We start from the raw sequence: 13726 nt of genomic DNA, 5'->3' as shown, positions 1-13726 counted from the left end.
TGACTCATTGTGTCAGTCTGTATAGAGGCAACTTGGGACCTCAATATTATATTATTTTGTCTGCACTTCAAAGGTCTCTCTTTGAGCCTCTTTGCTTTAGTCGAAAGTGGTATATATTTGGCTTCCATTTGAAGGTTGTCTGAACTTGCTGCCCCCTTTGCCGCAGGACTCGCATACTCCATCAAGACAATGTTTTCCTTTGCCCCATGCCATTCTTTCCTACGAAAGATAGCCTCTCCATTCCACACCACACCAATGAGGACATCACCCTCACTTCCTTTTGTCCATCTTCTATTTATTCCTGCATGCGTTCTCTCTCCGGTTAAAGCCATCAGGACCTGTCTCACAGAATGTTCCGACTCCCTTTGCAATCCCCGACAGTCCACACAATGGCTTGTCAACCTCCAAACATGACCATTGCCAAATGGAACAGGTTGGCTACTGTAAAAGCATACAAAACTAAAGGCAAATATTTGCCCTTTCAGGTCACTGTTCATTCCACAAGGGCAGTCAGGGCTTCTGGTCGGTGAGGCATCTGCTGCCACCTGGGCCTCCGGACCAAACCCTTGTAAAACTCTACAAATCCATTCCAGTCTCTGCTGATGTGAGATCAGGGCACAAGGCCACTATCTGCTAGGCCAGACCTGGGCAAGATGGTGCCCGCATCCGGCCCGCCTGATGATTTAAAACGGCCCGCCAGCTAGCTGTCACTTCTGACAGCCGCCCTCGGCACCGCTCGGCCAGCCGCTTCTGAGGAGGAGCAGAGCCGGGGTGATCACCGGTTTAACGGTGGCGGCGGCCATCTCCCCAAGGCCGCGCGTGCGCAGATGGAGTGCTCTGCTTCACGGGGCTTCAGGAAAATGGCCGCGGGAGGCCGCACGTGGGCAGATGGAGATTGCAGCGGCCATTTTCCTGAAGCAGAGTTTGCAGATTTAGATCTCGGCTTCAGGAAAATGGCAGCCGCAATCTCCATCTGCGCACGCGTGGCCTCCCGCGGCCATTTTCCTGAAGCCCCGTGAAGCAGAGCACTTGATCTGTGCATGCGCGGCCTCGGGAAGATGGCCGCCGCCACCGATATTCAACCTGGCTCTGCTGCTCACATTGCATTCCGGGCCGCTGCGTCACCTCACCGGTGGAAGGGACCCTGTACACGCCATACCGCACCTCTGCCGTCGCCACACCACTGCTGCAACCCCCCCCCCCATGGACACCAGGCCGTGGCGTTGCCCACCTAAGCAGGAAGGGACCCTGCTCAGGTGCACGCCACACTGCATAACCCCACCTCTGCTGACACCATGCCTCCTGTGACCCTGCCCTGCCACCGCCAGCCCTCAGGTAAGATACTGTAAATTCGGACAATAAGACGGACCCCCATCTTATAAAAAAATCTTTTCTGCAATTTTCACCCCAAGTTTGGGGTGCGTCTTATAGTCCGAAAAATACGGTAATTATATTAGTCCTGCCCTCTAAAACCATCCCAATTTCTCATGCGCCCCCATGGCAAAATTAATTGCCCACCCCTGTGCTAGGCAGTCTGCAGGTTCACAGAGCAAACCTGTCACCATGCGCTCCTGCACAGGAATACTTCTCTGCCCTGTGGAGGGCAGAGCAAAGTAATGCAGTGCACAGGTGCAGGAAGAGGTTACTGAGGTCCTGGCTAGAGATGGGCGAACCTGAACAGTAAAGTTTGGCGTCCGAGTAAAGGAAGTTCGTGTTACTGTTCCACTGCCCGAACACCAGGTGTTTTTCATGCTGTCATGTGCATGACAGCGTGGCAAACACCGCTTCTGATCGCCGGTGAAAACATCCTCACCGGTTAGAGGGTTGCGGTACCCATGCTGTCAAAAGACAGTGTGAGCCCACAGCTGTGATCGGAGGTATAAAGTTTACCTCCAGTCACTGACATCAGTAGATGGGACTACTGCTTCCATCATCTGTCTCCTGCTGTCACTAATAGCGAGAGCAGGAGCGGCTGATGGGAGTATTCATCAGATGCCTCCTGAGCTATAAATAATAATAAAAATAAAAAAAAACATGGCGTGGGTAAAACTCACAATTGGGGCATGCAACCCTCAGCTTCAGCAAGGCTGGTTATAAAGTATAGAGGAGTCACCATGCTTTATTTTTTAATTACTTAAATAATTAAAAAACGATGTAGGGTCCCCTTCATTTTTGACAACCAGCCTTGCTAAAGTAGACAGCTGGAGCACGATGCCAGGGAGACTGTGTGGATGACGTAGGGATGAGTCATGCACAAGAAGTAAGAAGGAGGACAGCATCTCAAGAAGGGAGGAGCCGGACGAGGACCAGTGACACCCCCTGGAATGGGTCGCCCTTTCCCCCAGGTGAGTCTAATAAAAGATGTTTTTCTTGTCCTTTAGGTCAGAATGGGGGGGGAAAGAGATATACAGCATTATAGAATGCTGTGTATCACCTGAAAGGTGCTGGCCGTATCTCATAAAAGTCACCCCTAGTGACAGGTTCCCTTTAACCCCTTCATGACCCAGCCTATTTTGACCTTAATGACCTGGCCGTTTATTGCAATTCTGACCAGTGTCCCTTTATGAGGTAATAACTCGGGAACGCTTCAACGGATCGTAACGATTCTGAGAATGTTAGTGGTAAATTTAGGTCAATATTTTTTGCATTTATTTATGAAAAAATGGAAATTGGCTAAAATTTTGAAAATTTCGCAATTTTCACATTTTGAATTTTTATTCTGTTAAACCAGAGAGTTATGCGACACAATATAGATAATAAATAACATTACCCACATGTTTACTTTACATCAGCACAATTTTGGAAACAAAATTGTTTTTGCTAGGAAGTTATAAGGGTTAAAATTTGACCAGCGATTTCTCATTTTTACAACGAAATTTACAAAACCATTTTTTTTAGGAACCACCTCACATTTGAAGTCAGTTTGAGGGGGTCTATTTAGCTGAAAATACCCAAAAGTGACACCATTCTAAAAACTGCACCCCTCAAGGTGCACAAAACCACATTCAAGAAGTTTATTAACCCTTCAGGTGCTTCACAGCAGCAGAAGCAACATGGAAGGAAAAAAATGAACATTTAACTTTTTAGTCACAAAAATGTTGTTTTAGCAACAATTTTTTTATTTTCCCAAGGGTAAAAAGAGAAACTGGACCCCAAACCTTATTGTACAATTTGTCCTGAGTACGCTGATGCCTCATATGTGGAGGGGGGGAACCACTGTCTGGGCGCACGACAGGGCTCTGAAGGGAAGGAGCGCCATTTGACTTTTTCAATGAAAAATTGGCTCCAATCTTTAGCGGACACCGTGTCACATTTGGAGAGCCCCCGTGTGCCTAAAAATTGGAGCTCCCCCACAATTGACCCCATTTTGGAAACTAGATGCCCCAAGGAACTTACCTAGATGCATAGTGAGAACTTTAAACCCCCAGGTGCTTCACAAATTGATCCGTAAAAATGAAAAAGTACTTTTTTTTTTTTCACAAAAAATTTATTTTAGCCTCAATTTTTTCATTTTCACATGGGTAACATGATAAAATGGATCCTAAAATGTGTTGGACTCACATGTGGGGGTAAACCACTGTTTGGGCGCACAGCAGGGCTCGGAAGGGAAGGAGTGCCATTTGGCTTTTTGAATGAAAAATTGGCTCCAATCGTTAGTGGACACCATGTCGCGTTTGGAGAGCCCCTGTGTGCATTAACATTGGAGCTCCCCCACATGTGACCCCATTTTGGAAACTAGACCTCCCATGGAACTAATCTAGATATGTGGTGAGCACTTTGAACCCCCAAGTGCTTCACAGAAGTTTACAACGCAGAGCCGTGAAAATAAAAAAATCATTTTTCTTTCCTCAAAAAAGATGTTTCAGCAAGCAATTTTTTATTTTCACAAGGGTAACAAAAGAAATTAGACCCCAATAGTTGTTGCCCAGTTTGTCCTGAGTACACTGATACCCCATATGTGAGGGTAAACCACTGTTTGGGCACATGTCGGGGCTCGGAAGGGAAGTCGTGACGTTTTGAAATGCAGACTTTGATGGAATAGTCTGCGGGCGTCACGTTGCATTTGCAGAGCCCCTGATGTGCCTAAACAGTAGAAACCCCCCACAAGTGACCCCATTTTGGAAACTAGACCCCCCAAGGAACTTATCTAGATGTGTGGTGAGCACTTTAAACCCCCAAGTGCTTCACAGAAATTTATAACTAAGAGCCGTGAAAATAAAAAATAATTTTTCTTTCCTCAAAAATTATGTTTTAGCAAGCAATTTTTTATTTTCGCAAGGGTAACAGGAGAAATTGGACCCCAAAAGTTGTTGCCCAGTTTGTCCTGAGTACGCTGGTACCCCATATGTGGGGGTAAACCACTGTTTGGGCGCACGTCGGGGCTCAGAAGGGAGGGAGCACCATTTGACTTTTTGAACGCAAGATTGGCTGGAATCAATGGTGGCGCTATGTTGCGTTTGGAGACCCCTGATGTGCCTAAACAGTGGAAAAACCTCAATTCTACCTCCAACACTAACCCCAACACACCCCTAACCCTAATCCCAACTGTAGCCATAACCCTAATCACAACCCTAACCCCAACACACCCCTAACCCTATCCATAACCCTAACCACAAGCCTAATCTTAACCCTATTTCCAACCCTAGCTTTAATTCCAACCCCAACTCTAATTCCAACCCTAACCCTAAGGCTATGTGCCCACGTTGCGGATTCGTGTGAGATTTTTCCGCACGATTTTTGAAAAATCCGCAGGTAAAAAGGCACTGCCTTTTACCTGCGGATTTACAGTGTTTTTTGTGCGGATTTCACCTGCAGATTCCTATTGAGGAGCAGGTGTAAAACGCTGCAGAATCCGCACAAAATTGACATGCTGCGAAAAATACAATGCAGTGTTTCCGCACTGTATTTTCCGCACCATGGGCACAGCGGATTTGTTTTTCCATAGGTTTACATGGTACTGTAAACCTGATGGAAAACTGCTACGAATTCGCAGCGGCCAATCCGCTACAGACCCGCAGCCAAATCTGCATTGTGTGCACATACCCTAGCCCTAACCCTAGCCCTAACCCTAGTGGAAAAAGAAAAAAAAAATATTTTCTTTATTTTATTATTGTCCCTACCTATGGGGGTGATAGGGGGGGGGGGTCATTTACAATTTTTTTATTTTGATCACTGTGATATAACCTATCACAGTGATCAAAATATACCTGGAACGAATCTGCCGGCCGATTCGGCGGGTGCACTGCGCATGCGCCCGCCATTTTGGAAGATGGCGGCGCCCAGAGAGAAGACGGACGGACACCAGTAAGTATGAGGGTGGGGAGATCTTAGCATGGGGGGGGTGGATCGGAGGACAGGGGGGGGGGGGGGGGGCACGGCAGGAGGACGGGGGAGCAGACAGCGCGACGGAGGGGAGCGGAGTACCGGACTGAGGACTGGGGGGTGGGGGATCGGAGGGAGAGATCGGTGGCGGTGGGGGGCAGACCAGTGTTTCCAGCCATGGCCGATGATATTGCAGCATCGGCCATGGCTGGATTGTAATATTTCACCAGTTTTTAGGTGAAATATTACAAATCGCTCTGATTGGCAGTTTCACTTTCAACAGCCAATCAGAGAGATCGTAGCCACGGGGTGGTGGTGGTGGTGGGGGGGGGTTGCTGGGCTGGGCTGAAGTAGCACTCCCCCTGTCCCTGCAGATCGGGTGAAATTGGAGTTAACCCTTTCACCCGATCTGCAGGGATGCGATCTTTCCATGACACCACATAGGCGTCATAGGTCGGATTGGCACCGACTTTCATGACGCCTACGTGGCATCAAAGGTCGGGAAGGGGTTAATGTCCCTTTTTAGAATGCATTGGTACTGCTATAGGACATCCAATTACCCTCAATACTGTTGAGTGGAGAAGAGGGGTTTTTGGCACGCACTGTAAAATCTCTTGGAGCCTTCATTGGGGGACACCGGTAACCATGGGTGTATGCTGCTGTTACTAGGAGGTTGACACTAGGCAAAAAAAAATATATAGTTTCTCCTCAGCAGTACACACCCACCAACTGCCACAAAATACCTCGGTTAGTGTTCAAGCAGTTGGAGAAGCAACCAAAACTCAACATATGTACCAACCCAACAAAATAGGCACATAGGCCCAATAGAACCAACAGTTATGTTGGGTGCTGTGTCCCCCAATGAAAGCTCCATTAGATTTTACGGTGAGTACCAAAAATCCCTCTTTCTTTATCACTTCATTGAGGGACACAGGTAACATGGGACGTCCCAAAACAGTCCTTAGGGTGGGAACAAGAAAAAAAGCAAAGAAAAGATTTAGGTTGGCCGATGCGTTACCGCCGCCAGCAGCACGCGCCTTCCCAGGCCTGCATCAGATGAGGCATGGGTATGAACTTTGTAAAACCTCACAAAGGAGTGCAAAGATGACCAGATCCTCTTGGCCAGTCTGGAGCTATCAGGATTACGGGAATCCCTTCAGCCTTAACCTTTTCACGACTCTCAGAATCAAGGGGAGAGATGGAAAGATAAGGCAGTTGGAATTGTGACCATGGGATTACTAGAGCATCGTAACCGATTGCTAGAGCATCGTAACCGATTGCTAGCAGATCCTGGGACCTGGCTACGTACTGAGGAACCTTGTGATTCATCCGAGACGCCATCAGTTCGGCGTCCGGTGTTCCTCATTTCTGGCATGTCTGGTTGAAAAAGGCGGAGCTGAGAGACCACTCGCCCAATGTGAGACCCCGACTGCTCAGAAAATTGGCTGCCTAATTTTCAACCCTCGGAATGTGCACAGCTGATATGGTGGGAATGTGACCTTCCACCCATCTCAGAATCCTTGTTACCTCTACCATAACCTGCTTGCTGCAAGTCCCGCCTTGATGGTTTATGTAAGCCACAGCCTGGCGTTGTCCAACTGTATGTGGACAGGCTGGCCAGCGAGGAGGGTCTGCCAGCGGGGAAGGGCAAAGAAAATTGCCCTGATCTCCAGGAAATTGATTAATGGTGAAAGCAGCTTCTTGGGCGTTCCAGCGACCCTGCGCTGTGTGATGAAGAAAGACCGCTCTCCAACCAAGGAACCAAGGAGACTGGAGTCAGTGGTGAAGACCCGCCACCGGAGTGGAAGGAAGGAATTCCCTCGTAGGACTGATGCTTATAGTGTCCACCAGGTCAGGGACTGCCTTACCTTGAGAGGCAGAGGCAAGGGCCGGTCCAGGGAGACTGTCCTCTTGTCCCAAGTCGACAAAAGGGCCAGATGAAGTGGACGGGTACGGAACTGGGAAAAAGGCACGGCTTCCATGGCGGCAATCATCTTCCCCAGAACTCTCATACAGGATTGCAGGGGGAGAGGAGCTGGTCGCTCCAGAGTGTGGTTTCCCTAGCAGAGGGATGAAAGATTCTCCTTTGGAAGTAAGGAAGACATGGACACTCTGACCCAGGCATCGTCGACCACTGACAACCATACTTCCCGGAAGAGAAAAGGCCGGACTCCCACCCTGGAGCGATTCCTGGGTGGGGATGACCCGTTGCGCCGAGGAGAACCTGTTGGTGCGGGACACTGATGATTTGGAAGAGCGACCATGGCGTCACCAGTGAGGGGCCATTTTGAAAGACTGCTTCTTCCTTTCCCCTTGGGCGGAAAAGCAGTCCTGCTGGGCGGAAGACCCTGAAGCAGAGAAGGGCCTAAAGGAACAAAATTGAAGTGACTGCTTATTAAAGGGAACCTGTCACCCCCAAAATCGAAGGTGAGCTAAGCCCACCAGCATCTGGGGCTTATCTACAGCATTCTGGAAAGCTGTAGATAGGCCCCCGATGTATCCTGAAAGATGAGAAAGAGAGGTTAGATTATATTCGCCCGGGGCGGTCCCGGTACGGTTCTGGTCCGATGGGCGTTGCGGTCCGGTCCGGGGCCTCCCATCTTATGATGACATCCTCCTCTTCTCTTCACACTGCGGCTCCGGCGCAGGTGCACTTTGTCTTCCCTGTTGAGGGCAGAGCAAAGGACTGCAGTGTGCAGGCGCCGGGAAAGTTTAGAGAGGCGTGAATATCTAGCGGCTTCCTTCCTGGGAAGCGCTTTTCAGGGTGTTCCCAGTGTTTAGACATAATTGCTTCAAATTCCCTGTGATTAGGGAAATTCCGGGAAGGACGTTTTACCCGTTTGAAGGAAACAGTGCTTCTGAGCAGGTGCCTCATCCTCCTTTAGGTTCAGAGTTTGGGTAATTGCCAAGATAAGGCTATTGACCATATCCCTGCATCTTTGAGGTCTGGTCCGTATCGGACTCATACTGGGAATCCACATCCGACCCAAAAGCTGCCTCCGAGGAGGGGGCATGGGGTGAGGAATGCATCCAAGAGGATGTAGAAGGACCCAGAGAACTAGAGGAAGAACTGGGAAGTGCCCGCTTCCATTGTACTCGATTTGTCCCTGTGAAGTTCACGGTCAGGTGCGTGTGAATCACCGTGAGAGGCGTTCGGAGCACTGGTGGTAGTAGACAAATGTGAAATTCGCTCCAGGACCTGGACCAGGAACTGTGAAACTTTTGTCAGGTTTGAGACCAACTGTGACATGGTAACAGCCCACTCTGGAGGGAGGGGACTGCTCTCATCCCGGGTGTTAGAGGGCTCCTGTGGGGCAGACATGGTGGAGAGGCTGCAGGACAGGTAGAAAGGGAAGGTCTGGCCTGAAGACCACCTCCTTTTGCAGAGGGTACAGGCATAGTGAATTATAGTGCGCTTAGAGGGGCAAAAAGAAGGCTCTCTAGGGTAGGGCATAAGTTGAGCCTTGGGGATACTGCTGTGGATAAGCCAAGGCAAAAAAAAAAACAGAGCCTACCCGATGCCAGCGACGACCAGCAGAAAGAACTGTTGAATCTGTGTCCCCGTGTGCAGAGTGTCCGTAGGTCTGCAGAGCGCGCAGGATATGGCGATGTAAGAAAGCTGATACAGTCTCGGATGTGTCACTGCACCCTGAAGTCTGCCGGCTGGTGAAAGAGAAAGCTAGCAACCTATTGGCTGACACGCCAGGGGCGTGAACAGCCAGGAATATCTGTTGGCCAGCGAAATGAAAGTCCCCCTCCAATTTGCTGACACGCTGGGGGTGATAACAGCCAAGAAAGTGAAGCTCCGTGATAAGAGCGAAAAAAAAAAAAAACGCCAAAAAGCGTGTGCTGCGGGGGGCGTGGCCAGAGAAGCCTCCTATTGGATAAAAAAAAAAAAAAGAGCGCGCGATTTCAACGTGCGACGGTGAGTGGCTAAAGAGTACCGGGAAGGGATGCGGCCAGCTAAGGGAGGGGGGGATTGTCCACAAGCACAGAGCCCGGCTATAGGACAAATGTCCGTGACTGTGCCCTTCCACTAACGCTGTCCTGTCCCAGGGATGACGCCTGCCGCTGCGGAGTGAGACATACCTGCATGAGTACTGTTCCCTCTGCAGCGATGAGATAGCATCAGGAGCCCCCGGGTGGGTGATGGTCACTGGAATATGGATCCTCCTTCCCACACCGTCTCCAAAAGGTGCTGAATACGGCGTCAACCCTTTACAAGAAGGGGAAGAATGGCCACCGCTGGTGACCACCGTCTTCCTCCCAGCTTTCTCCGAGGAGAGGTTGGGTGGCGAAAAGGCAAAGGACCGGCCACCTGGAATCATCCTGAAGCACCTGTAAAGGTGACAGGGAATTAGGTCCTGCCTTGCAGGCCCGAGAGTGGACAATGTGGGTGACACCACACTGCTCTCTCGGTCACATAAGTACGGGAAAACAGGGTGAGAAATTACACCCTGTTACCCTTAGAAAAAGGAACCTGAAAGACAAAGGGAAAAAGGTGAACAAAAACAAACAGGGAACCTGAAAAGGAAAATGCGGATCAGGGAGCAGATCCAGGTCCGCCTCCTACAAACACTAAGCTTAAAGGTACTTTGTGCCAGTCGGTGGTTGTATACTGCTGAGGAGGAGCTAATTTCCTTCTTTGCTAGTGTCAGCTTCCTAGCGACAGCAGCATACACCAATGAATCGATTAAGAAATACATTTTTGACAGTTACCGTAAAAGCCTCTCGTTGAATACACGAGTTGACACAGCCCCTACAGCCCCGGGGATCAGTTCTCGATTCCTATGGCTTATTTGTTTTTTCCTGGGTTCAGGTCATGTTGATTTTGAAGGGTTTTTTAATTCAGGTTTTTAGGGGGAATTCTGTCCTATTGCTTTCAGCAATAAACCGAGTTGTCTAACCCACCATGTGGAGCCATACTTTATATTCCAGCTACCGAAGACTCACCTACCAGCAGGACGTATACCCATGATATGATGTCCCCAAAGTGTTCAATGGGAAAGGAATTTTTCGGCAAATAGAAAATTCTGATTTTTCAACTAGGCATCAAAGAACACATACAAGTATTTACTAGCTGTAAGTTAGAAACGTACGACTGATGGCATACGTCATCATTTACTAATCCACCTGGTTTATATGAATACCTACCAGTATGTGCCAGCTCCTTGTGAAGTGAGCTCCATGCCATCTACAGAGTTATAGCTGTCATCATCCATTATTTTAGATAGTCCAAAATCTGTGATTTTTATCTCTCCGCAAGCAGTACCGTTAACCAATAGAATATTACCTAAAATTTAAAAAACATAATAGCTTTCAAAAGGCAGCAATTAATGTGTGCTAAGCAGATTAAATGCTGGTCCTTTGCAAAAGCACCTACTTTGATAGATTAGTATATTAGACCGGGTGCAAGAAGACGGTCACTAAATAAAACAACTTCAGGAGTAAAATACACAGCAGATGGAGAACCAACGGGGGAGAAAAGTATCTGGAAGGGACAATGCAGAACTCTGAATACTCACAATGGGGCGGCGGATGCGATGAAAATCTGCATCCGCTGCACCCGTTGTGCAGCGCAAACAACGCTAGCGTCGGCAATCTCGGCCCTGACGCACTGCGACGGGCCGAGCCCGACGCTAGTGTGAAAGTAGCCTAACAGATGTAAATTATTCAGCTGCAGCAAAAAAAAAAAAAAAAAACAATCTCCGAGCACTAAAAAATATTCGGGAGGCGCATGCTCGAGAAATCTCGAGTAACGAGTATATTCGCTCATCACTAGTTATAATACTAAGGGAGAGAAGACAGAACTAAGTGACTTTCTAAGCAAAGATGCCCCAAAATGTAAACTGAAAACAATCAAGTTATAGTCAAGAGAGAAAAAAAAACCCCAAAGTGAACAGATTCATACTTGCCTGGCTTTAGGTCATAGTGAATGATTGGGGGTTTAATCTCATTCAAGTACTTGAGGGCATTTACAATCTGCATTATGATGGAACGAGCTTCCTTTTCCGACATAAGCTTGTGCTGCTTCAAGTAGAAGTCAAGGTCGTTGCCCTCGCAGTACTCCAGCACGGTGCAGAACCTGGAAGTATAGCGGAAAACAACACTGTTACTGCAGAGCAAGGCTAAGGCCATGATGACTTTACAATTACAAATGGATTACTACAATTTCCAACTCTTAAAGGCCATCATGGAATTTTTTATTGAGAGTTTGTTTAACAAATCATACTTGTTCTGATTTAAGTGCTAAAAGGTCATGTCACCAAACACTGGTAACGTGCAGCTAAGGGGTTAACCATGTTCCAAATCGGTAGGGCCACTGCACTGAAAGCCTGTCTACCAGGAGAAAAATAACTATTCCTCCTGGCAGCTTCTGGCTGTCATTCAAAGAGGAGCGGCTTCAGTCACTGCCCAGTACATAGTGAGTGGCGCATTTAAAGGGAATTTGTCAGCAGGATTGAGCATAGTAACCTACACACAGTGCCAGGTCGGAGCCATTATACTTATTAAAATGATACCTTGGTTGATGAAATCCGTCTTAACGTTGTTTAATCTTTATTTTCAGTTTTGTGTTAATGATATGCTTGTGCTGTGAGGCAGGGTTGGTGTATGTGGTGCTCTGATTAGGTATTCATAATGCAGACTGCCGACAGGTCACTGATCCCTCACTGACCTGCCCCCAACTTGCATAATGAATACCAACACATACTACTGAGTGGAAAAAAAAAAAAGCTTCTGCAGGCGGGTGACAGCCGTGACACCTGCGCTGCAGCATAATCACATGTTTACTGTGAACTTAATCCCTTTTGCTTATTTAATTGAGGAGGAGGACAACTATTTTCTTCTCCAGCATGATGGCGCCGCCGGAACCTGCGCAATAGCAGCTATCAGATCTCTATACCCACCGATAGCTGCCATTGCGCAGGCGCCATTTTCAAATTGACACTCCCCCCTCGCTCAATTAAATGAGAAAAAGGGATTAAGTGCACAGTAAACATACAATTATGCTGCAGTGCAGGTGCCACTGCTGGCACCTGCCTGCAGAAGTGTTTTTTTTTTTCCTTTTCCATTCTGTATGTGCTGGTATTATACAACAACCACAATACGGATTTCATCAACCCAGGTATCATTTTAATCAGTAGAACAGTGCCGACCTGACAGTGTGTAGGTTACTATGCACAATCCTGCTGACAGGTTCCCTTTAAGTATATCTCAGCACATTCACTGACAGTCACTGCAATGTATCAGTGCTGAGCTGTCAATGTGCCAGGGCGTGCTTACAGACATGAATACTGTACCTGGAGCACTGACCAAAGCCGCTCCGAGCACTATGAGTGAAAGAAACAGCATGCTGGGGGAATAAGGTTCATTTCCTTCTGGTAGTGCGGCGGCCACATGGCTTTAGAACACTATTAACCTACAGATTAACCCAGTATCTGCAGGTTTATACAGTTTGGGGACATGGCAGATTCCCTTCAGTGAAAAACTAAAAGTCCCGAAAATGTACAAGTGTCTCACAAAGATGTTAGAATGCACTTTTTGTAGAAGAGTCATGGATGAAAACAGCTACTTACGAGTCGGTGTCGAGAGAGAAATAGTCATATAGTTTGACTATTCTGGGATGATCCAGCTCCTTGTGAATGCGATATTCCCTGCAGGCATGTCTGATAATGAAAATGTAACATAAATAAATTAAAAAATCTGTAAAAATAAAAGAAAAACTCATCTAAAAGGATCTGTCAATCATTGATCTATGCACCGGAATTCATTTCTCAATGGAGTAATGCTTTAACCCCTTTACCCGTTAATGACTAGGCCAATTTTTACAATTCTGACCACTGTCCTTTTATGAGGTTATAACTCTGGAACGCTTCAACGGATCCCGGTAATTCTGACTATGTTTTCTCGTGACATTGTACTTCATGATAGTGGTAAAAAATGTTTGATATTACCTGCGTTTGTGAAAAAAAAACAAAACGGAAATTTGGCGAAAATTTCGCAATTTTACAACTTTGAATTTTTATGCAATTAAATCACAGAGATATGTCACATAAAATACTTAATAAGTAACATTTCCCACATGTCTACTTTACATCAGCACAATGTTGGAACCAACATTTTTTTTTCGTTAGGGAGTTATAAGGGTTAAAAGTTGACCAGCAATTTCTCATTTTTACAACACCATTTTTTTTTTTTTTTTTTTAGGGACCACATCACATTTGAAGTCATTTTGATAGAATATACCCAAGTGTGACACCATTCTAAAAACTGCACCCCTCAAGGTGCTCAAAATAACATTCAAGAAGTTTATTAACCCTTCAGGTGTTTCACAAGAATTATTGGAATGTTTAAATAAAAATGAACATTTAACTTTTTTTTCACAAAAAAATTTACTTCAGCT

The 13726-nt window shown here is 47.1% G+C and overlaps 1 protein-coding gene across 7 annotated transcripts in view; it reads right to left on the bottom strand.

Moving 5' to 3' along the window:
• Positions 1–13726, bottom strand: part of TLK2 (tousled like kinase 2) — a 183600-nt gene that overhangs the window by 38986 nt on the left and 130888 nt on the right. For all 7 annotated transcript variants that reach the window (XM_069751340.1, XM_069751338.1, XM_069751343.1 and 4 more), the window contains 3 exons: positions 12900–12989; positions 11238–11407; positions 10477–10615 (listed from right to left, as the gene is read on the bottom strand). In XM_069751340.1, coding sequence (XP_069607441.1) covers positions 10477–10615; positions 11238–11407; positions 12900–12989 — 399 coding nt within the window. The remainder of the gene's footprint in view (positions 1–10476; positions 10616–11237; positions 11408–12899; positions 12990–13726) is intronic.

The sequence above is a fragment of the Ranitomeya imitator genome, chromosome 2, assembly GCF_032444005.1.
Source record: "Ranitomeya imitator isolate aRanImi1 chromosome 2, aRanImi1.pri, whole genome shotgun sequence".
In the NCBI taxonomy this organism is placed as follows: Eukaryota; Metazoa; Chordata; class Amphibia; order Anura; family Dendrobatidae; genus Ranitomeya; species Ranitomeya imitator.
The sequence above is the reverse complement of the archived record's forward strand: the minus strand, read 5'-3'. Positions and strand labels throughout refer to the sequence as shown.